The 22475-nt window shown below is 37.9% G+C and overlaps 1 protein-coding gene across 1 annotated transcript in view; it reads right to left on the bottom strand.

The window, feature by feature from the left end:
• Positions 1 to 22475, bottom strand: part of nrg3b (neuregulin 3b) — a 178444-nt gene that overhangs the window by 71778 nt on the left and 84191 nt on the right. Inside the window, 1 exon segment of the mRNA XM_069155567.1 lies at positions 11632 to 11767. Within this exon segment, the coding sequence (XP_069011668.1) occupies positions 11632 to 11767 (136 nt within the window).

Genomic DNA, 22475 nt, shown 5'->3' with positions numbered 1-22475 from the left:
TAAAATAAAAAAGCACATTAACCTAAAGATCCAACAAGGAAGATTAATTTTCTCTTTCTCATTTAGTGATGCAATGTCAAACAAGATGACGGCCGTCACGCATTACAATTTTTACTTAAACATGGCTGCAGGTTTTTCAAACCACTCCTGAGTTTCAATTCAATCAAGGTGAAAATTTACAACAGTCGCATGGTTAAAGCTGTACAATTACAAGTTTCTGGTGCTCATAAGGTAATAACTGACATGCAAGTTAAATCTGCCAAATGGTAATTCACTGCAAAAGACAAACTGACAGGCATTGCCTGTTTTCCACATGGATCAGCTGGTGAGGAGGTATAGTTTTTGACCGAGAAACTTTACTCTCTCTCTTTAGGCACAGTGTCGTGTATAGTCATAAAGTGCGTAAGGCCACCCCTGACAAGACTGTCATTTCGAAATGAGTCATCTGGCAACAGTGTTTTCAACTTGAGTACAGAGTTAATGGTACCCTCGGTAATAAAATCTGCTTATGGCAGCTGGTAAAATCAATTTCTGCTGAAAAGAGAAGCCTTGCTTGATTTCAAATTTGTGTTGTTGAGTTGTTTCAAATATAACTAAGAATGTTATCAGAGTAAACTGCTTATGTGCCATGCGTGAAAGGAAAGCTTGAAGGGTGAAACAACAGTGTTGGGGAAAGAGGCTTATGTTTTCCCGTGTTCTCTTTTTTCGTCCATGTTTTTCCGGCCTTGGTAACTCCAACGTGAAGAGTTGAATTGTGACCAGTTATTTTGATTTCCTATATGACTGCACCAACACAGCATAAAACTTCCCACATTTGACAACATGCCTTCCCACTAACTCACTAATTCTACCAAGTCCTCCGTCATGACAGACATAAACTGCATTACATACATACATTGTGTTGCTTCTTTAAGTTGGGCTTTTTGAAAAAGTGAGTAGCAGCTGAGATTTGCATATAGATATGATGGCTTAGCTTTAAACTCGGCGCACATATGACAGACTGATGTGCTGAATGTAAATTCACTGAGGTTGCATCAGATGTGTGTGAATCAGGGTTGTGGTTGCTGGTTGAGGCACATGGAATCATTGTTATGTATGGTTTTCATTGTATAACAATACAAATAATAATTTAAAGTAAAAATGGTTTAAGGAACAAGGAATGCATAACACTAGGTCATGATAGCAATTAATTGATTAAACTAGGTTAAATTACCTGAAAACTATGATCAGTGCTCTTCCCTGAATGGATGAATGAGGAGAAAAAAAAGTCAATAACCTTTGGATTTTCTTTAACCATTTTTTTAGGTAAAAATAAGAGGATCCTTTTGGAATCGCCACAATTTCGTATTTAAAGAATTAGCTTCAATGTTTCTAAACTGCTCTTTCAGTTTTAAGAGAGTCCTGTTTTCCATCTTAACTCTGCTGGTCAACATCTATGTTTATTGACAAATGAAGATTTATTCCCCAGTTTGCTTGTTGTTTTCTGGAGAGCACGGATTAAACTAGTCTGTTGCTTGATAATTGATCTTAGCCTGAGACAGGTGGAGGTGGAAGAATGGGATTTCTTTCTCTTGGTGTCCTATCATTTGAGACTTCACTTAATTAAATTCAAATTCAATTTGGAAGCATTCCAGCAATAAACACGGACGGTTCTCCTTGTGTAAAGCAAATCCTCAGGTGAAAACACAAAAGGAATACAGTGTAAAAAAACAACAACGATTCACATCAGATCCTTTTATGATGAAATATCACAGTTTCTTTTTTCTTTTGTCTTACATTTTTAAGGGGCCTCTGTTTTTTAAAAATTTGTCACAGTCCTCTGCATGACATTTTCCAACTAACTGATCTGTTTATCCTTTTTGACACCCCTCCGGGGATAAAATGTACAAGATACTGCTCAGTTAAAGCCCATAAAGATGCTACAAAGAAAACTGTACTTTACTTCTGACAGAGAAGGAAATAAATAAAAATAGGAACACAAGAGGAAGTGTGGGGAAAAATAGAGGTGGAGCGTGGCGATATTAAGGAAGGCGGACAGAAGCTCATTATTTTTCCTACTATAAAGGTTATTCAATGACAAAACAGAACATATTTACATGGAAACAGAATTGCTTTTAGGGATATACTTTGACAATATCATTACTTTGTATTAGGACACCCCTTAATAACAAGTTACAGCAACCAAAAACTTTGAAGAAGAACACAAAGGGTCTTAAAAAAATTTTAAAAAAACATCTGTCTTTTCTCATGAAGTTTCTACCTGTAATGATGAAATTAGAGGAGCTCCCTCTGGTGGAACACAGATGACGATCCTCAGCACAGTTGAGGAGTGTATTTCAAGGTCGATACTGCACTTGAATCCTGATCTGAGAGATTTCTACTCTGTAATACCCATGAGATAGGAGGAAGATACATACTTACTCCACATGATTTCCCTATAGAACAACTATCACACACCATGTAGCACTCTCTGCCTTCTTTTGAATAGTTATCTAATGCTAATGACAGAGTAACGTACACAGTCCGTTAGAAAACTTTCAGAGAACATATTTGCATGCTGTAGCTTTATATATATATATATGAAAGAGTTTTCATCAAACGTGACGACGTGGCCACATGGACTGTGTTCTGTGTCCACTACTGAAAATCGTTCAGTATAAACATCAGTAATGAGAAAAAGCTGTTATCCTTCACTCGCTGAGCTCACAACAAAATAACAAGTAAAGTGCTGCAGGCAAATAACTGGGGCTGTGCTGTTGCCTTCAAATCCAATGCAGTCTCTTTGCAGCGGTTACAATACAAAATGCTCTGTAATAACTTTATCGAAAGTCTTCGGGTGCGTTTGATGTTGGAGAGAGAAAGTGGCTAGAGACGCTGTGTTCGTGTATGTGTTGCTCGTCTGTCATCTTGCTTGGGAATTTCTTGGGCTCTGCAAACCAAATTGTGCTGTTTTCTACGGAAATATATTTTTTTTCTGATGAAAAAATTAAAAGTTTAACACGCTATGGCACATAAGAAAAGATAAATAATTGTTATCAGTTTATGAGGTAGTTAATGTGAATTGAAGGGAAGTCTTTCTTTTTTTCAAAAGGGAACATGGTAACAACAAAACGCGCGTACATTTATTTGGTTAAAATGTCTTAAAGTTGAACTGAATTTTGAATTATTGCTTCTTTTTTTTTTTTTATAAAGAAATACTTATATTATTAAACTGCTGCTATTGCGGAAGGATTTAATTTTTTTCATAAACTTATGAAAAAGGACTTCAATAAAAAAAAAATACGATATAATACTTCAAAATTATGGGCGATCAAACCCCATCTTCTCCAGTCTACTCAGTTTTTTTTTTTTACCAAGGTAACTACTAACTGTATAAATGGGAGCATGCATTGTTCAGTACAACCTGAATGATTAAAAAAAAAATAATAATTGGTATCGTGTGACGCAATTTAGCTTTAAATAGCAGGATGTGAATGACTGGACCATGTTTCCCCCTTACCTTAGCTCAATGCACTGCTGCTGACATTGTTCAGTACCACACAAACAAACAAACCCATATACTCAACTTGAGCCAATTTAGCAGCTCTCATACATGCACATTTCCTATACATGCCAAACTGAAGTCCTTCACCAAAGAATACCCAACAGACTGCTTGCACGTCATGTCGAGTTAGACGGTAGATGCTCTGCTTGTTAGCCTGTTTGCTTTTTAGCCTGCAGATATTAGTCCTGATTCCTGCTGTGTGTGGAGACTGGCTTCCATTTGGTAAATCTACAAACTTTCAGCATCTGTTAGTCTCAAACGGAGGCCACCTGGATGAAAGTCTCAGACTTTCGCCATCCGCTAACCCTCCAGCCTCTTCACGAAGATTTCACTTCACTGCCTTTGTACTTCATTTCATTACCGCCATCTCGTAACGCGCGCCACATGACCTGTCTCAGGTGACGTGTTTCTTCCTGTCACACCAAGGCAGCGTCACTCGTGACAAAAACATGCGACCATCTCGTGGACTGGTAGTTGTATAACATGCTTGTGCTATGATACTGGGCTAAAAAAAAAAAAACAGTCTACTGCCCTTTGCTAATTAACTTAGCTGGCGAGCATCAAGATATGTACTCAGGGCATTATGGCAAGAAAACTTCATTCAGATATTATTTGGTCAGTTCTTTCGAGTGACGACTCATCTCTACGATTCTGACGGGACATCCTAGCATCAGAAACTTAATGTGCGGTTTTGGGTTTGTCAAGGAATCCTGCCAACAAGTAGGTCTGCTCCCAAGTTTACAATTGTGTTGCTTTCATACGGCAGCTGGGTGGGCAAGTTGGGGACACGGCCCATTGGCTTTAAGCCTGGAGAACGTCCTCCCTTGCAGGATGGATCAGCAGAGGAGCGACAGCATCGTGGATTAGTGCAGCCTGTCAAGGTCTGACGGTGCAGTAACAATTTAATCGCTGAACTGGTTCCCCGTAGAAAAGGGAAGATGAGAGGAGGAAAAACAGGAAGGGAAAGTTAAGAGGCGGTGGTCTTCATTTATATGATTCATTTTGTCATATCAGATTCTGTTAATACTCTTGTCAACGTCTCCCAGGTCTTGGGTAAAAAAAATAAATAAATAGGCTCGACGAGACTGACAAACACGCACAGGCCCCCTCAGCCTATCCTTCAGCATCACCCTACAGCAAACTACCAATAGAAATAGCTCTTTCCCTCATGGGGACCAGAGAATTGCAGTTTTTTTTTCTATTCCTTTTGTGAGGTGTCTTGTGCTTTTTCATCAGGATAGATGAACATGTCCCCTAAGGCATTTGGACACACACACACACACACACACACACACACACACACACACACACACACACACACACACACACACACACACACACACTGAGCACTTCTTTTATGAAGTACAATTTTTAATAGTTATCCATCTTCACAGATGGACTTGAAAGGAACAGACATAAAGCAAATCAATGGTCATTTAAATATGATATAATGTCTTATGTCTGCATAGCTTCAGATGAAGCAATCAAATGTGCAAATCTTATAATGAATTATTCACGATAGTAGTCATTCATGCGATTATGTTTCAATTATTTTAATGTCTGATCAATCAGAATCAACGCAGGACACATAATGCAAACGACAGAGCGTTTGAATGTAACTGCCACAGCAGACTCGGTGTAAGTGAATCACCAACTATGTTTTCAGCTTCTGGCTTCACACTAATGAGGGAAGAAGTTACCATGGTAATAGCAGACACAAGCTACCTTTCCTTGCCAGGCTTTTAATGCACACACATGCACAAAGACACGCACAGAGGATAGTGATTTCATCATCCAAACCGAGGAGAATAAAAGCGACACCGTTGAATATGTTTGAATATGTACTAATATTCAAAGGCGAGGTAAAACAGACAGATGAGGGCATTTGGGACTTTTTCCTCTAAGATCATCATTATTATTAATAGCAGCAATTAATGTCCTTTGTCTGTTCAGTGTATATCACTCAAATTTCATTAGATTTGTCTTTAACTAAACCTATAGTTAATGACAATCATAAAATGTTTCATTTGATCATAAGTTAACACCCATTATTACATAATCAATACATCCAAATTTAAACCTTCCTATAATGGTTGGATGTTTTAGATATTCTTTTAAGATCAATATCAGACCACTGAATCCATGAGACCAGTGATCTCATCACATCAGAACAAAAGGTGTTCAAAGGTCCCACCAGCAGGGGTTAAGATGGTAAACTGTCATTGCTCAAGTCACTTATTAAAATGCAAGAGGCATCCTGTTTAATTCCCTTCTCTCAAATAAGGCCTGGCATTGGAATTTTCCATTTTTATGTTATTATGGATTTGCATATCAATCAGAATGAAAATTATTCAAAACTCATAATAATGGATTACTGGATATGGAAAAAAAAAAAAAAAAAAACCTAACAGCCACAATAATACACACAATTCAAAGTCCATTTTATGTATGCCCAATATTTGACAAAGTGGCACCATCAAGCTGTTTCAACTATAAAGCTAACTTGCAGCAGCTTTGCATCATCTATGCAACACAAGCCAGCCTCTGTGAAGTGTTTGTGATACAATGCCCGTACAAGTGGGGAAACATTGTGTTGAAAGGAAGCAAGTGTTTTTTAGTGAACAGAGACTACTTTTCCTACTGAATTTTAAAAAGGGAAATCTTCCATTTAAGTCTCAGGAAAAAAAAAAAGAAGCTTTTGCAGCATTAGGATGAGGATGCGTCAGAAAGAATACTGGTTTGACAAAGCAAATGCACTGGGTAAGTACGCACGTTTTGTACACATCGAAAAAAAAATTAAAAACACAACACTCACATGTGAGTCCACATACAGTGACAAAAGATAATTCACATACTTGCTGTTTCATAAGCCCTGAGTAAAGCATGCAAATTTTCTTAATGCTTTAATGTTATTCCCATTGCGGTGTGACATCAAAATACAAGACAACGCTGCAGGTGGTGGACAGACAGCTGCTGTGCACCTTCAGTGCAACTAATATATTCTACAATGCCCTCCAACCCAACAGACTCTCTCTTTATCTCGTTATATATATATATATATATGGTATCTACTTTTATCCCAAACTAAATACTAGTGTTATTCAACCCAGAAAAATCAGCATGCACCATTATTCATGGGGTCACGTTGATGGATGCTTTTGCTGTATATTTGATATGCTACTGTCAAACACTGGCAGGTCCATGCTGCACTAGCATAACCGTCATGTCCCAACAGTCTGCCATAGGTTCTATTTGACTTGTCACGTCCAAACACTGACTCCTTACACTGCATCGGTTCTCGAAGGATCACAGGAACATGTATTATCTCTTCCTATGCTGATTTAATTCAAGGTATATTGGCCCAAGGCAATCCTCTACCTCTAGCACAGTTCTTTAGTGACGGTTTTGTTCTCGACTCACCATCCCTAACTGAATAAATGAAATAAAACCATGGAGCTGAATATAAGGACAGGTGACATGATTGGGTACGATGGCAAGCTCTGCTACATCTCTTCATAATGTATTCCTCCACCTTTTTTTTTTTTTTTTTTTATATTTTCATAGACTATATGCTTTTTACGTTTGTGTGTTCAGTGAACTTGACATCTCAGGGCCAAAGAAGTGTGTCATCATCTTGCTGTAAGAAGTGCACATTGAAATCGTGTTTCTTCTCCTGGAGGCAGATTTGATACAAACCCGAGTCTACATGATACAATATTGAGATTTACAATTCTTAATGATTTACATTTTGTGATAAAATAATATAAAGATAAACTTATTTCAAAAAACCTTCTCTTTATTTTTATTTATTTATTATTTTTGTTGTTTTTAATAGTACATATACAGTATCAGTTATGGCAACTCTGGATTCAGTAATTGTCATATAGCTTTTTAAAGTTTAACAATGAATGAGATTTAAATGTTGGTTTATATCATATTTTTTAAATGTTATGCAAAAAAATCTTTGTGATTTGTGAGTGATTTTTCTGATATTTGTTACTAATCAAAAATATATTTTTTTTTGGCAGGGAATGTGGCAACCCACTTAAGTAATGGCTTGGTTTAAAATTTCTCAATCAACAATGCACTGTAATTTTTTTGTCACCCTTATGGTGATAACCCCGTATGTGTCGAGTCCCACGTACTACAGGACCTTTGAATTCTTGCAGATTTATTGTATTAAAGCCACAGCACTGATGTGGAAGTAAGTCTTAAACTCACATTTGCATGTTTATTTTGGGAGCCTTATTAGCATTGGCAAACATGAACATTCGGCGAGAGGGGGTGGCGGGGTGCTGGGGGTTAAGAGGAGAAGAGCGAAAGAAACGTTTCATAACAAAATAAATTGATTCCCAAGTTTAAAACTCTGATCCAATGATTAAAGTGCTTAAAGATTATTCTGAGATTTTTACTTGTCTCACATTGCAAAACATCCAACCATCTATAAGGCTCTGGAAGCATGGAGGAGAAGATGACGTCAAACGAGGCAGCGATCATGAAACTTTTCCTTCTCTGTACTTCATAACGGGACCAGAGGGGTCAGAAGTTCTCAGACCAGGGCACGGATCTGGCCCCACTTGGAGGGATGACTGATCAAAAGCAGCATCTCCAGTTCCCTGAAACCTCGTGTGAAGCATCTGCCTCACTTTTTTCTTTGTCTTCATGCACAATATATCTGGCAAGAGGAGCGGAGGATAACATGGTGTACGTTGTAACATGAATAACATAATGGCACTGCAGCGACTCTACAGCTATTTGTAGCTTTCAACTCATTGTTTTGGTTTGTCGGTCCATATGGTTAAATCCCCTCAAACATAAAACTGTGGGCAGCCATTTTCAGCAAACAAGCTCTCAAAAGCCAACTGAGCGCTACTTACTCAGTATGAAATGGCGAAGATTGGCAGTACACAAATGACTGGTGAAAAAAGTTGAACATTTTGAAAGCCAAAAAGAGCCAAAGGGCTTCCTCAGGATTTGGTGTACCAAACAAGAGTAACATTACAAATGTATTTTGGAATTACATTTGACATGTAGTTAGAAAGATGTTATTCAAAAGTGTTTTGAACTCTCCCAACCAAAGGATTTCTTTTTGCAAAGTGCAGCACAAATCATAAAAAGAGACAATGCTGAAGCCTCACCGAAATGTCTCACCAAATGTCAGGAAATGTGTTACATCATTTTATAAATCATTCTTATCTGATAAAATGATCAAATCTGAGAAAACAAATTATCTAATTGAAATTAAAGATTCATTTTCAATCATTTCACGTTCAGTACAGCTTGTTGCAAATGTTTTAACTTCACAGTTAACTTTTGATTTCTTTAGCGTCAGAAATCACTTAATGCAGCCTTAATGGATATTGTAGGTTTTCACTGGTTTCCAAATACTTGTTGCACATTTTGAGGTGATCACTGTCTTGCATTACCCTGGCTCCGCCCACCTATTGTTCTCAGCTTCAGCGTTCGATGTGATTATAGTCTGGAAATCCTGTTCACATTAAGATTTGCTCAGCCACTCTGAATACCTGACCAATCAGCGACCAGAGGAGGTGACGAAGTGTGATGACAGTGAAAACAAGCCTTTGTTTACATTTTTGAAATGTAATTCCAACAGTAGAGCAAGATGTAGCGATACAAACCGTTGCAGCAATGCTAGCAAATATGAGGATTTGAAGCCAGTGAAAGAAATATCCTCCTTATAACCCTGAATTCTTAAACTTACTTTACAGAATCTGCAATCGTTTAACGACATGTGTTGCACTGTGTTCACATTGGAGGAGGGTTTCTGCTGTTTACAGCTTGGGGAAAATCGGCACACAGCATGCGTCATCTGGTGGTCAATGCAAATTGGTTAAAGGCTGATCCCGTAATTTCTAAATTAACCTGAGGTCTACTTCCATTAGAACGCAATGACTGGAAACAGTCTCCAATGGAGCGTGCCCAGACCTTTTTGACAGTGAATTCGGGGGATGACAATACCAGGCTAGTCCTACATCACGTACACACTTAGACTTCGCCTTTAGTCACAATTACATTTAACAACATCCACATAGCAGGGATTTTTGACCTAAATGATCATATTTTTCTGACTAGACCTCTTTTAGGAAACAACCTTTCAATAAAAGTACTCAAAAACCTGTAATCGTTCTGTCACACAGAAGATGCGCAGCTCGGGAGAAATTGGCAGACAGTGTTTGCAAGTTAGGCCTTCCAGTCTTCCCAGAGTCCTATAATTAGTCAGTCAACCGTCGCTAATTATAGCCCAGAGTGTAGATGTAGCAAGTCTTCAGGGTTTCTCTTCGCTGTCACAGGTGACACGTTCGAAATTATTGTGCCTGTCACAATAATATCAAATAATACCAAATAGCATCTATCATTTAATTATTCAGTCTTAGCATACAGTGAATTAAATTAGCAAATAAACAAGGTTTTGATAATATGAATACTTCAATCAATGTAATTTTATGTAAAACAAATTAAGAATTTTTCATTTTTTAATAGTTATTTCCAACAAAAAGTACTTGTTTTCCCACGTGTCAAAACCAAGGTTTTAGAAATATTATTTTTTTATACAATATTTTTGAAGGCCCTGGTTAACTGTAAGTTATCAATAGTAAACTGAGAAGCTGTTTTACATTTTTAATTAAAGAGCACCAACTCAACTTCAACTTTCTTTTGCTCAACATTTGCTTTTCTAAAAAGCTTGGTTCATTCTCACATGTCATTTATAATGCAGCGGTTTTGATTTTTAGCTCAAGATTTGAAGCCTTTTAATTCCAGGTAGATGCACTAATGAGCTGTTTTCTGATTCAGCACCATCCAGCCCAACTCTTCCCTCAGAGAAAATTTCTTGTCATGTATTTTTGAAGTGATATATCAGAGACATGAACAGTTAAAGTGGATAGCGAAAGCATAAGCATTGCACATACAATCCGATTTGCATTTGTTATAAAAAAAAAAAACTTTTTTATTTGTGTGCTTCTGTTGTGAAAATTATTAACCTGGACTCTTTTTTGGCTACCAAAGCAATAAAACTGCATACAAATGCAAATTGATGAGTTTGATCGGCATTATGTTATATAGCTCACTTTCTGTTGTCTATTTACTGTACATTCCTCTGCGTCTTTCTCCACCCTGTAAAATCCTTTGTATGTTCTGTACTGAGTGTTATGTAAACAAATGCTGCTTGCCCTCTATCATAATTATGAAGAAACATAATTAGATGGCATGACAGGGAGACAATATAGGCTCTCTAATGTAGGCAAATAAGCTGTCACAGGCATTAAAAATAGCCTGGGATTGCATTGGTTTCTTGAACAAATTTAATTTAGGTAATTGACAGCATTTTAGTTATGCCTGCCACATTATGTGATGTGTCAAAGTATAGCAAGGGTGTATTTACTGGAGTTACCTCTATTCATTTTCTTGGGCAATCACAGTAGAATTAACTGCCTGAGTAAATCAAAGGGAGTAAAAACAAGACAAAAAAAAAAAAAGATACAAAAAAACGTCTATTTCTTTTAAGTAAGATCAAAGAAGGCTTCTGCAAGAGCTCCTTCTTTACACCTTCCATTAAAATGCATTGCAGACTGAAGAGGTCACATCAGAAAGCATTTATCTGAAAGTTAATACACAAGGAGGAAGCTATTTTAGAAAATTATTATCATTATTAAAACTTTGGGCAGATCAAAGTGAAGACAGGTTTCATCACATTTTCTCCTCATGTGCTTCCTAGTTGAATCTATATATGTCTTTCTATTTGTGTAGTTTAGTTGAGCAGATCAGAGCATAAGATGCATCTAATGCAGCCAAAGCATGTCTGATCCCTCACTTAGTAGTTTGGTGGTTATAGATTTTCGAGGCATTTTAGGTGCATTTGCTCACTGGTTTTTGAGTTTTGCATGTTTTATCACTTTAAGAACCCAATCTGTCAAGACTTGAGAAAAACTAAATGAATGAAAATGACCCAACGTTAGTGAATCGAGGGGAAGGGCAAAGAGAGGAAATGTCAGTGTAGTGAAAAAAAAAAAAATCCCTTGTTTGCTCGATCACCCACACACAAACACACAAAGCACCCTTGCACTCACCTGCAGTGTCTATGAACCCCGGCCACAGTTTCAATGATGGAACATTCTCCCTCATTCAGACAAAAGGCAAGGTCCTTGTCTTCCACACATGGCTTGAAGACCTCTGAGCGTAGACTGGGAAGCGTCGGGGCCAAAGCTGGAGACAAAGACAAAAGGAGACCGATTTAGTTTTGGACAGAATAAATAAAAGTAGATGAAAACAAATCATTTCAACAGGAACTTTTCTCATCTTTTACATTTCTTTGACGTGCAACTGCAAATGGCATTGTGTTGTTTTTCTTCTATAGTGAATTCTTCTTTCTGATTTTGTCCTCATGAAAAAGAGAAAGCAAATGAATGGTGTAACACATGATATTGACTTCAATAGCAGGCTTAGATTTTGGTGTATTTGTTTATTTTTTAATTAATGTGTTCATTTTCTAATAATAAGAATATGCACTGCCTTTCTTTTTCTGCTGTTTTAAGGTGTGACAATCCTGGTCTTCTACTTTAGATAGATTAGAGATAGATAGATAGATAGATAGATAGATAGATAGATAGATAGATAGATAGATAGATAGATAGATAGATAGATAGATAGATAGATAGATAGATAGATAGATAGATAGATAGATAGATAGATAGATAGATAGATAGATAGATAGATAGTTACTTTATTAATCCCCAAGGGGACATTTTTTTGCTACAGCAGCATTTATAGATACAGGAAATAAATAAAATAACATTAAAAAATATTAAATATAAAAATGCACAGTATATACAATAAAATAGAATAAAATAAAATAGAATAATTAAATTAAAACTAACTAAACAATAGTGCAACGGTTTTTTTTTTAAATTTTTTTTTTTAAATATATATTTAAACAACCAAGAAAAACAGACAACAGACAACGGTGTTGTTGTTGTGTGATGGATTTTGCCAGAGGTGAGTTATTGTACAGTCTTATTTAGTGAATACAGTTGAAAATTACAGGAATAAATCGCAGATGTAACGAAGTGAGACAATGTTGTGTTAGTACTATGCTACAACAAGAGACAGAATAGTGAGGGAAGGGTTTGGTGATTTGGTTTGGTAATTCTCTTTCTGTAGTCTGACCCTGAGCTGCTCTCACATACAGAGCATGGCTGCCATGTACAAGCACTGCAATGCAGGGTTCTCCACCCTGTGAAATATGCACAGCTGTCAGACACTGTATCACAGCAACACATAAATATTGTGTGCTGGCATGGCCAACCACGTGCTAATCTGTGCAGGTATTTTACTAAAATCATCCATGCACAAGTACACGCATGCTTGCGCACACACACATTTGTATACAGTGATACAGAAATCATCACTCTGGAGCTCTTTCACTCCGCCATGTAGTCGAGCATTGAAAATTGGATTGACTGGTATTATGCCGAATACCTTGCTAATACAATTGGATTAGACATCTGATTCTGCTGTTATCCATTTATATTGTGCTCTCAAACACACTTTTTAACACACATTCACTCGCACATCATATTCTGGTAATTGTCATCCCTTTTGTGTGACTCTGCCACCTCTTTTTATGCATGAGCTGCCTGGCACGTTTTACTGCCTTTTTCAGCCGAGGGCCGTAGTGACCAATCGAACGTAAGGGCGTATAAACTCTACAATCCGTTTGTTGAGACCCGTTGTGCAGTTCAATCTATGTTTTGTTTATAGCTATTGATCGATAAATCTGGGGCTCTTGATTTAAGACCCATGAGATGAGAGATCAGAGAGAACACAAAAAGAGATATGTGTTGCTCTTGGGGCCAACCAACACTGCACCACAGTAAAAACTTTGGAAGATATCATTTCAACCATTTACTCAGGTTCTTCACATGTAAAAACAACGGTGTCTCTGTCTGATGTTGATAAGCGTCCAAATGCATTTTAAAGAGTAGAAAGATATTGTCCGCTATATCCGTTGCACACCTTTCTGGAAGCTGACTCTTTCACTCTGAAGCCTTAAAAGACATCAGATTATATGTTGTATTATTAATTCCACAAATTCCCTGAGTGGAATGTTCAAAAGGTTATCTATTCCAAGATGCAACTTTATTAATAGAAAATAGAACACAAAGTCCCCCAGTGGTGTGCACATCCCCAGCAATAATTGCAATGGCCTTTAAAGTCCCTGGTATATTTCATTGAGAAAGCAGCGGCGACTACATGGGGGGAAAAAAAATAACAATTGATATTCAAATACAACACCCACTCTGTCAGGTCAGTGGTTCAGGTTTAAGCATATGAGGCAGAGCCTCTCTGACAAAAGAGGAAATTGATTTTGCGCTGTAAGCCTAACCCTTGATATATTTACATTAGAAAGAGCCAAGGTCATGCAGATACCAAATACCCTCTTTGTAGCTGCATCAAAAATAGTATCTGTGATAAAGATTTCAAAACCTTGTATTTTTTGAATTTGTTTCCTCATCTGGTGCAAAACACAGAGCCAGTGCAGAAAACCTTTCCGGATCAGTCATTTATTTCCTGTATTGAAAGTGGTTCAAGCATAGTATCATTTCATTTGTCAAATGTTGTCAACAGAGCACAGGGGTGGGATCAACACAAGGTCACTGTGGCATCAACGACACAGCACTTTGTGAATCGATGATTATGTATTTCAATCGCAATGCTCAAAAGGAAGAAAGCAAAACAGAACTCCAAGGCACCTTACAGCTACGTTTTTCATACACTGGCTCACTTTTTCAGAAAGAAAATGTGCCAGTTTCACACCCAGAAGCAGCCACAGGCACATTAACTTAAACATATTACGTGCACACGATAAATGTGCATAGTATTTCTAGAATAACCAATATTAAAATGTTTGTGTGTCTTCTGATATTGCCCCTGAACCAATATGTAATATGACCAATATGACCTATAAATTATGTAAAACTAAATCCATGCATTTCAGCCTGCTCTCTATTTCCTTCAAACAGAATAAAAAAAAAAGTCTCTCACCTGTCACTCAACAAAATAAAGGTTCTGGTATTTCTCACTGGGTGCAAGGTCTGCAAACAAACAGCCTGTACTGATTACCTCTCAAAAATCTGCAAAAAAAAAAATCCTGCTTAAGTCTTAAAGGATTACCTCTACTCATGGAGCCCCGTTGGCCACATCAAGGAACAAATCATCTTCAGATATGTTTGTCCTTGAGCAATATGGGCTGTCAATTTCTTATGGGTTTCTATTTCATCACTGTGGCAGCCCAGAAATGGTAAAAAAATTGGCAGCATAGCAGGCACAACTCAGGCACTTTTGAATGAGCACCTGTCAAACAGGAACCATATTGAAATGCTGCATTCTTCAAATATTCTTCTGACAGAAATAGAACAAGTTAATAAAGCAATTTGACTGCTTCTTGGTTGTATCATAGATGCGGTCATAATGTGGGTTTTGATTTCTGATAATTCATCATAATTTATTTGTTGATTATACCTTGTTTTATGAAAACAAATTGTGCAAAACAACCTCACATAAAACATTTTCTGTGCTTTTTTTTAAAATATCAAACCAGAAGTGACAGCATGTCACAATTTTTCAAATTAATCTTCATTATAGAAGTAACAACTGATAAATCATGTGTCCATTGATTTTAGTTTTTATGAAGATATTGTGTCATGACTAATTATGACAAACCTACAAGTTGCTGTTAGGTTCATTTATCAACACTTTTAATGAAGCTTTTTACTAAATAAAACCTTTGCGATGCAAGACTCTACCAAACTCAAACTCAGTCTGTGAGGTATCTGTAAAAACCACAGTGTAAAATGTGCTAATAAATGACAGCTGCAGAGGGAACATGATTCATCCTGGACTCTTTGAAATCCTTTTCACATCATTACATGAGGATCTGTTATTGTAGCACAAAGGTTACAATAACTTCACAAAAGTTTAAAGTGAATCAAAATAAAACTGCATGCACGCTTACATTTAGCTGTGAATAGTAAGATCACAGGGACAGATAGTGATCACTGAAGAAGGCTAATGGGACTAAGAAACTTCATGCTTTCTCTATAGTAGAAAGGGTAGAAGTTGCAGTACGCCATGTTCTTCTCGAGAAATGCACAGGATGGGCAATCAAACTGCACTAAAAGCAGGGCAGTGACTGTCTGCAGTCAGATCTTTTCCTGCATGTACAATAGGCCTGTCTGATGTTTTGTGGTAAGCGCAGAGATTTCCAATGCTTGCTTTGACTCTGATCATTTGATAGAATTTGACAAATGAAATAAATCACTTGAACAGGACAGAGTTCCATAAAATAAGCATTACTTTGAACCAACACAGACAACTTAACTGATGCAAATTTGGGCTGCCCATGAAAAATGGGCTGTAGTCGTGTTTTTCAGGCAGGTAGAATTGTTATGTATCACTTCTTTATGCCCTGCGATTATCGTAAATGGAATAAATGTTGAATGCTCCATTTGTAATAATTTGCTACTATTATTGTCGCAGGCGTGTCACCTCAGATTCGCAGGACCACTTTCACTTTTTAACTCCAATTCTTGATTACCTTCAACTGTTAATAGTAGTGAGACTGAAAGCAGAGGTTATATTACAATTTACGGCTTCAATTCAAATTCAATTTAAAAATCGTTCATTATGCTTCCATAGAGTTGGAAAAGCTTTTATTGGAATTGTGCTACGGTGGCCCCCATATTCTGTCTGTACATCTGCATGCAATATACAGCATGGATGCAGTGGAATGCATAAACACAAACTGTAGACAGAGCATCCTTGCTATAGACAACACAAGAGACAATTCCATGTACAACTGTAGCATTTTCCTTCTATGGCTTCCTTCTAATGTGCTCATTAGTGTTTTTGTGCTGAGCCTCAATCCTCAGGAGACTGTAGTCGGGAGAGAACCGGCTGTGTTTACTGCAGCACACATCAAAGTAGGCCTTACTACGTAAAGGGAAAGTCCTAAGAGAGCCTGCTGATTGCTTACCCATCATGCACCGCTGCCTTTTGGACAGAACCATATTCAGAGAGATATACAGTGCAGTGGGGATGGACAGCCCTTTGGCCCTGACAAGGGAGCCTGACACAAAGGTTTGGAAATGCCTTGAACTTTGATTTTGTTTTTCTCTGAAGTGCAATACTAACTTCTGCAGAAAAATGGTTAATTACTGAATTTCCTACACGTAAAGAAGAAAATGAATAATCCATTTTTCGGCATCATGTTTTCAGCTCTTACAAAAATCCTGTTTACATACTCTTAGGCCTGTTAATACACTTTTAGAGCACACCTTCCATTTCACATATATCACGCATATGCTGTGCGCTTCAATATTCATACTACAATATTATTTATTATTGCAGAATTATTATTATTTATTTTTTTCAAAGACTCAGCCATTTAGAAAAAACACTGAGCATGTCAGAATGACCAAATGGCATTGAAAGATAGTTGTGGGCAGCGTATACAATAGAGGTAGGAAAAGTAGCAGCTGTAAACACTTCTTTTGGCCTTGAATACCCATTGCTTACAGCAATGTGTATCTCTCAAATACACACACACACACACACACACACACAGAGAAACATGCACATACGGTATACTATAACGTACTCTGTGTGTTGCATGATCATCGAGACAACAGGCCTCGGGAGACCTTCTGTCCCTGACATGACACAAACAAATAGTAGTTGACCCGCGGGGCAGCTGGTTAAAGGTGGCAGTCGCCGCCTGTAAGCAGGGTTAAAGAACACGCAGTCTTGGTCACCATTACAGCCCAGTGATGGGCATTTGGTGGGACATCTGTCAAAGGGACTCTAGTTGTCCAACTGGTAATAGTCTTAAAGCCCCAAGCTGCAGCATATTGTGTAGGCTACTATACATTAACTGTTTATTTATATCTCCAAAGAGGAAAAAAAAAATTGTACACCCATAGGTTAACATTTGTAGAAGTTTAAATTTTTTTTGGCAACAGAAATAAAATAAAAATAAAATTGAATTCAGGAGTTCAAAGAACTGAGACAGCTTTAAGTCTAGTTTTTTTTTTTTTTGTAAAATAGCACAGGCATTTTTAAGTGTTAGCATTATCTATCTTTATTGGATGAACTAAATAGGGGTTGTGAAAGTGTACACGGTGACAGGCCCAAAGCAGCAGGTTAATAAAGTAAACCCAGGGAGACATCACACATGCATTAAACCTTAAGGGAACAATTTAGCCTCTAATGAAAAGCTTTAATTTTCTGCATAATCTCCTGACCCTGTGTTAGATGAAGCTTGATCAAAGTTTGGATGACCACCATAGACACAACAAGTCAGTTGCAGACACTTCCTTCTCCCAAATCAGCTCTGAACAGATCATAAAGTGACCACAAAATTTCACTCCACCACCCACGCAACAGAGTACAAGTGTTTTGCAGCCAAGAGACTGCACCGCGAGTCTAAATTGCCTGTACTCTGCACAACCAGAAGGATCAGCTTCCTTGTCTGAGGTGCACTGTGGCTCTGTTGGAGTTGCAATGTGTCTGCGGTGTCAGGACACAAACTGCATCTCCAATTGAAAAGGCTGTGGAAACACCAGGGCAGCTACAGGACTGGTATAGCAAGTTTGTATGGAAGGAAATTAGACTCAAAATGCATCACAAAAGGTATTGAATTATGTAAAAAAAAAAAAAAAAAAAGGAGAATTACAAATAAAATATTCTTCAAAAAAGACTAAATAGGTCATCACTTTATATTTAGAACACATATTTATCAGCTATAGGCTACACACATTTGTAAATCATTTGTCGATCATGTAATACATGTAATTTCTGACCGTGTTGCATCTAATTGCTCTCTATAAAGCCCACATATTCAGTGCAGCAGTCTTCTGCAGAATGAACGAAAGATCAGAAAGCTTTTAAGATCATAAAAAAAAAAAAAATCACATTTAAAATGAACATATTGCATTGATGAACTTGATTTACTTATTTTTTTTTTATTGTAATTTATGCTATTGCGTTTGATAGGCCTTGGACCTACAGCTGTTCACACTCTGAATGAAGTATTACAAAGTATGTAGAAGAAAATACTCGGAACACTGTCTTTTATTTCTCTGAAAATACAGGTTATTTTTAATCCCAGCAATTTGAGCGATGTCACCCTCAACCTTAACGGCTTTCAAAGATAATTTGCCACCTTAGTTGCAGATTTCTCTGACTCAGTGGTGGTTATGACGCCAATATGTCAAACTATGGATGTGCATCATATAACAGTTGCAGCAATGGCTCCACAGCTTTTGGCCTGCAGATCCTCCTGTAACAGTTCGTAAATGTATTCTGCCAAATGTTACCGACTCCCCGTTTAAGAGTGGAATTAGTGATGATGTTTAGAAGAATGATCAAACACAGAACAATATTATTAGATGCAATTGCTGCTGCGCTAATTTGTCTTCACAACCCATATGCAGTAATATGGAACTAGACAGATAATTTGTCCTGATTTATTGATTGTAATTTGTGGTGTAATTAACATAATATACCACCAGGAGGGACACAATGATGTTACTGCTTATAATCTCATCAAATGAAACAAACATGCGATTCGCAGTGACATATCTGGTGTTACTCCAATGTTGTTGTTTTTTATATTTCTATATTTTGCAACATATTTGTATGTTTCTGCGTGGCTGTTGTTACAGCATTATGTCCTGCACATCACACAATTTAAACTGGTATGACGTGGGATGCCAGCGCATCCATTCACTCCAAGGGAAACTCATACAATCTGCTTAGAATGGGAGAAGTGCCTTTACCTGATTTAATCGAGGTTGATGTGCTTTAATGCCATTATTTCCATAAATTACAGGGCAACAGAGAATAACCAGCAACTGGAGAAATAAATCTGGATCAATCAGCTCTATATTTGATGAGCTTGGTCACTTTAGTGCTTTTTGCCAAAGCAACGACAATCAAATTAAATATGGCTTCCGGGACAGGAAGCGCAAGAAATGGAGATAGAAATTGAAACTTGATTGACGCTTTTGCTGAAATATACATAACCTGCGGTGTTGCTTGAGGAAGGACTAAGTAATGCATGATTTATCACTATTTACAAATGGGACATGATGAACTAGGCTGTGAAACAAGTGAAAAAACACTCCCACAAATGTACGAGAAGCCACGAAGGTAGTGAGCGTGCAGAGTGTAAGAGGTCTGATTAGACATTTTGACAAAGCACGTGAAATCCATACGATACCAAAAATAGTCGTCATAATATAAAATACAGCCCTGAAGATCTAAACTGGCAACTCCTATAACTTCACAATTACTTGGATTACTCATTAAATAACACCAATGGAGTAACTTTTAGTTATTTTCACAAAGTATCAATTAACAGATATTATTCCGATCTATAATTGGTGTGTAATTTTGTGCATGCGCACAGCACGTGTCCATCAAGACATTTGATTCATTTCCACGAAAAGTATTTTGTTCTTCATTGGAATTTATTAACAACCCATTTATTAAATGCGGCACATTTGGCTGGCCTGTTAATGTGCAGCTAACTGTTACCACACTGCTGATGCCACACTTGGTCCTGTCTTGGCAGTGCCTGTCTCCATCTGCCTTTTTTTTTAAAAGACTATATTTAAAAATATAGCATACAAATTTTATCCTGGGGGGGGTGTTCTAGAGGATTATGCTTTGCCAGCAGAAACTGGCAGAGCGACTGAGAGGTGCAGTCGGACAAGTACCTAATTGTGTCTTCATTTGCTTCCTGTAACATTTTCACGACAACTAAAGCTAAAAAATGCTGGCTTTTTTTCACGCTGACGAGTTGAGGTGTGGTGTTATCAGTGTTATGATCACTGCACAGTTTTGTTAAAATATTGTCTCTGCAAAAAAGATGCATTTTCCTTTTCCTGTCATGGCTATTCACCGTTTTCCTTTGTTATGCCCAATAAGCATATTTTAATTGTAAATGACTCAAAATACTGTTTTATGCAGCACTCATCCTAAGATGTGGTTTTTGCACACGTAAACAGATCAAATAGTGATGATAAGAGGGAGAAGAAAAGCAGAAAAGGAAAGGTTGTGAGTTTCCTTGAACATACTGTGTAAACCATTAAAGATTTAGGAGTCATTTGCATCACCAGACCCTGATGCTGATTTTCTTTTCTCTTCTCTTTCCCTTCTTTGTGTCTCTTTCTGGTTAATCCGAAAAGATGCGAGCCAATACTCGCACCTGAGAGGACAACAAGAAAGGAGGAAATATTTTAAAAGCACAGCAGTCTTTTTTTTATCTCCTTGGCCTCAACGCCACATTGCGCTCTTCTCCCTGCCACTCAACATCCTGAATGGATCCCTGGGATGTTGAAGAAATGCAACATCAACATGCATCCTCATCTCAGCAGGAACGGGAGTAAGAGGAAGAGGAGTTGAATGATTCACGTGCGCGGACCAGTGAGTGGCTTCCTGTCAGTGCAGTTGATTAAAATTCCTGGGACCGAGTATGCAGGGTGTGATGTACGACGAGCAGGTGGTGTGGGTTTAATATGCATGACTGGACAGCGCTCCTGCATCTGCAGACTGGCAGTCACTGAGCTCGCCTGTCCACTCCCTTGGCAGCTCTCTTGGCATATGGAGGTGCTGAGGGCATACACGAGCACAACATGGGGGCTGGTCTTCGCACCCACTGATACACCTTTCTCTTTTTGTGACTCTTAAGATCAGGAGGGTGGCTACTAGTTGCTTTTGGTGGCTTTGGTCTGCTCAAAGTAGTTGAGATGAAGGTAGAAAAGGGTATTTATTTATTTTTTTATCCTGTATATTTCATTGATTTTATACAAACAGCAGGAAACATCAAACGAAAGAAGGATTAGAGGAGCCAGAGTAAAAATTGACTGAGACGCGGTTTGGGATTTATGTTCACTGCAAGGAGGATGTGATTAGTCCGTACAATATCTCAACTGGTGATTCTATTGATATGAAAAGGAAAGCACAGTCCTACTCGACATTTTGCAGCAGTGAAATATGAGCTTAACTAGTGCTGCGCTGCACTGCATTTGACACATCAACTGTGAGTGGGAAAGGTTTAGCTGTGTAAGTATTTTAGGCAGCTGTACAAAATCAGATTCACAGAGTCCTGTTTACGTGTGGACACATTCATTGCAAAGTGGTATTTTTCAGTGACTCTTTTTTTCCCCCTTTCTCTGGGCCTGTTTATGTTGGGGATTTGATGAGCGCTCCGGTGGGAGGAGAGGTGCAGTAGGGGGAATGTGTCGCTGGCAATCCAGCAGTGCACTGTAATTTTTATGTCAAGCTTGTCCCAGTTTGTGCAATCTGCCACCTGACTGCAGGTCAACAGGACACTAGACATGCCACACCCGTGTCCTGTCCCATTTTCATTACCTCGACTGGTGGTACGGACTCCTACACAACCCCGCAAAATCAAAAAATCACACAGGCCACTTGTTTGGCTGCCTGTTATACTACACAGCAATTTGAGCGATGTGTATTGCCAAAGCATGATAAAGCCCAAATGAGTCATTGAGGTCATCATGATATGTAAGTTTGCAAACTTACCACTGTTCGTTCCCTGTTTCCTATCAACAGTCAACATTGGCTAGACTGCGATCATCCAATAAACACAAAATTTTAAATACTTATGAGATGTTTTTAAGGAATTATTTGAACCCAAACCAATCTCTTTCTGTTAAACTTGACAAGTTATCTAGTGCACGTAATTCTAGAGGGCATGAACAAACAACTTATTTTGTAGTTTAATTTGAAGGATTTGTGGATACTGCACCTTAATCCATAACATTAACTTGCCCAAAGAGTGTTTTATCCAGTGCGGAGACTGCAGTGGTCATTTGCTAAACAACAT

The sequence above is a fragment of the Embiotoca jacksoni genome, unplaced genomic scaffold (assembly GCF_022577435.1).
Source record: "Embiotoca jacksoni isolate LCO1_2020_lvr unplaced genomic scaffold, fEmbJac1.0.p SCAF_20, whole genome shotgun sequence".
Taxonomy (NCBI): Eukaryota; Metazoa; Chordata; class Actinopteri; family Embiotocidae; genus Embiotoca; species Embiotoca jacksoni.
The sequence above is the reverse complement of the archived record's forward strand: the minus strand, read 5'-3'. Positions and strand labels throughout refer to the sequence as shown.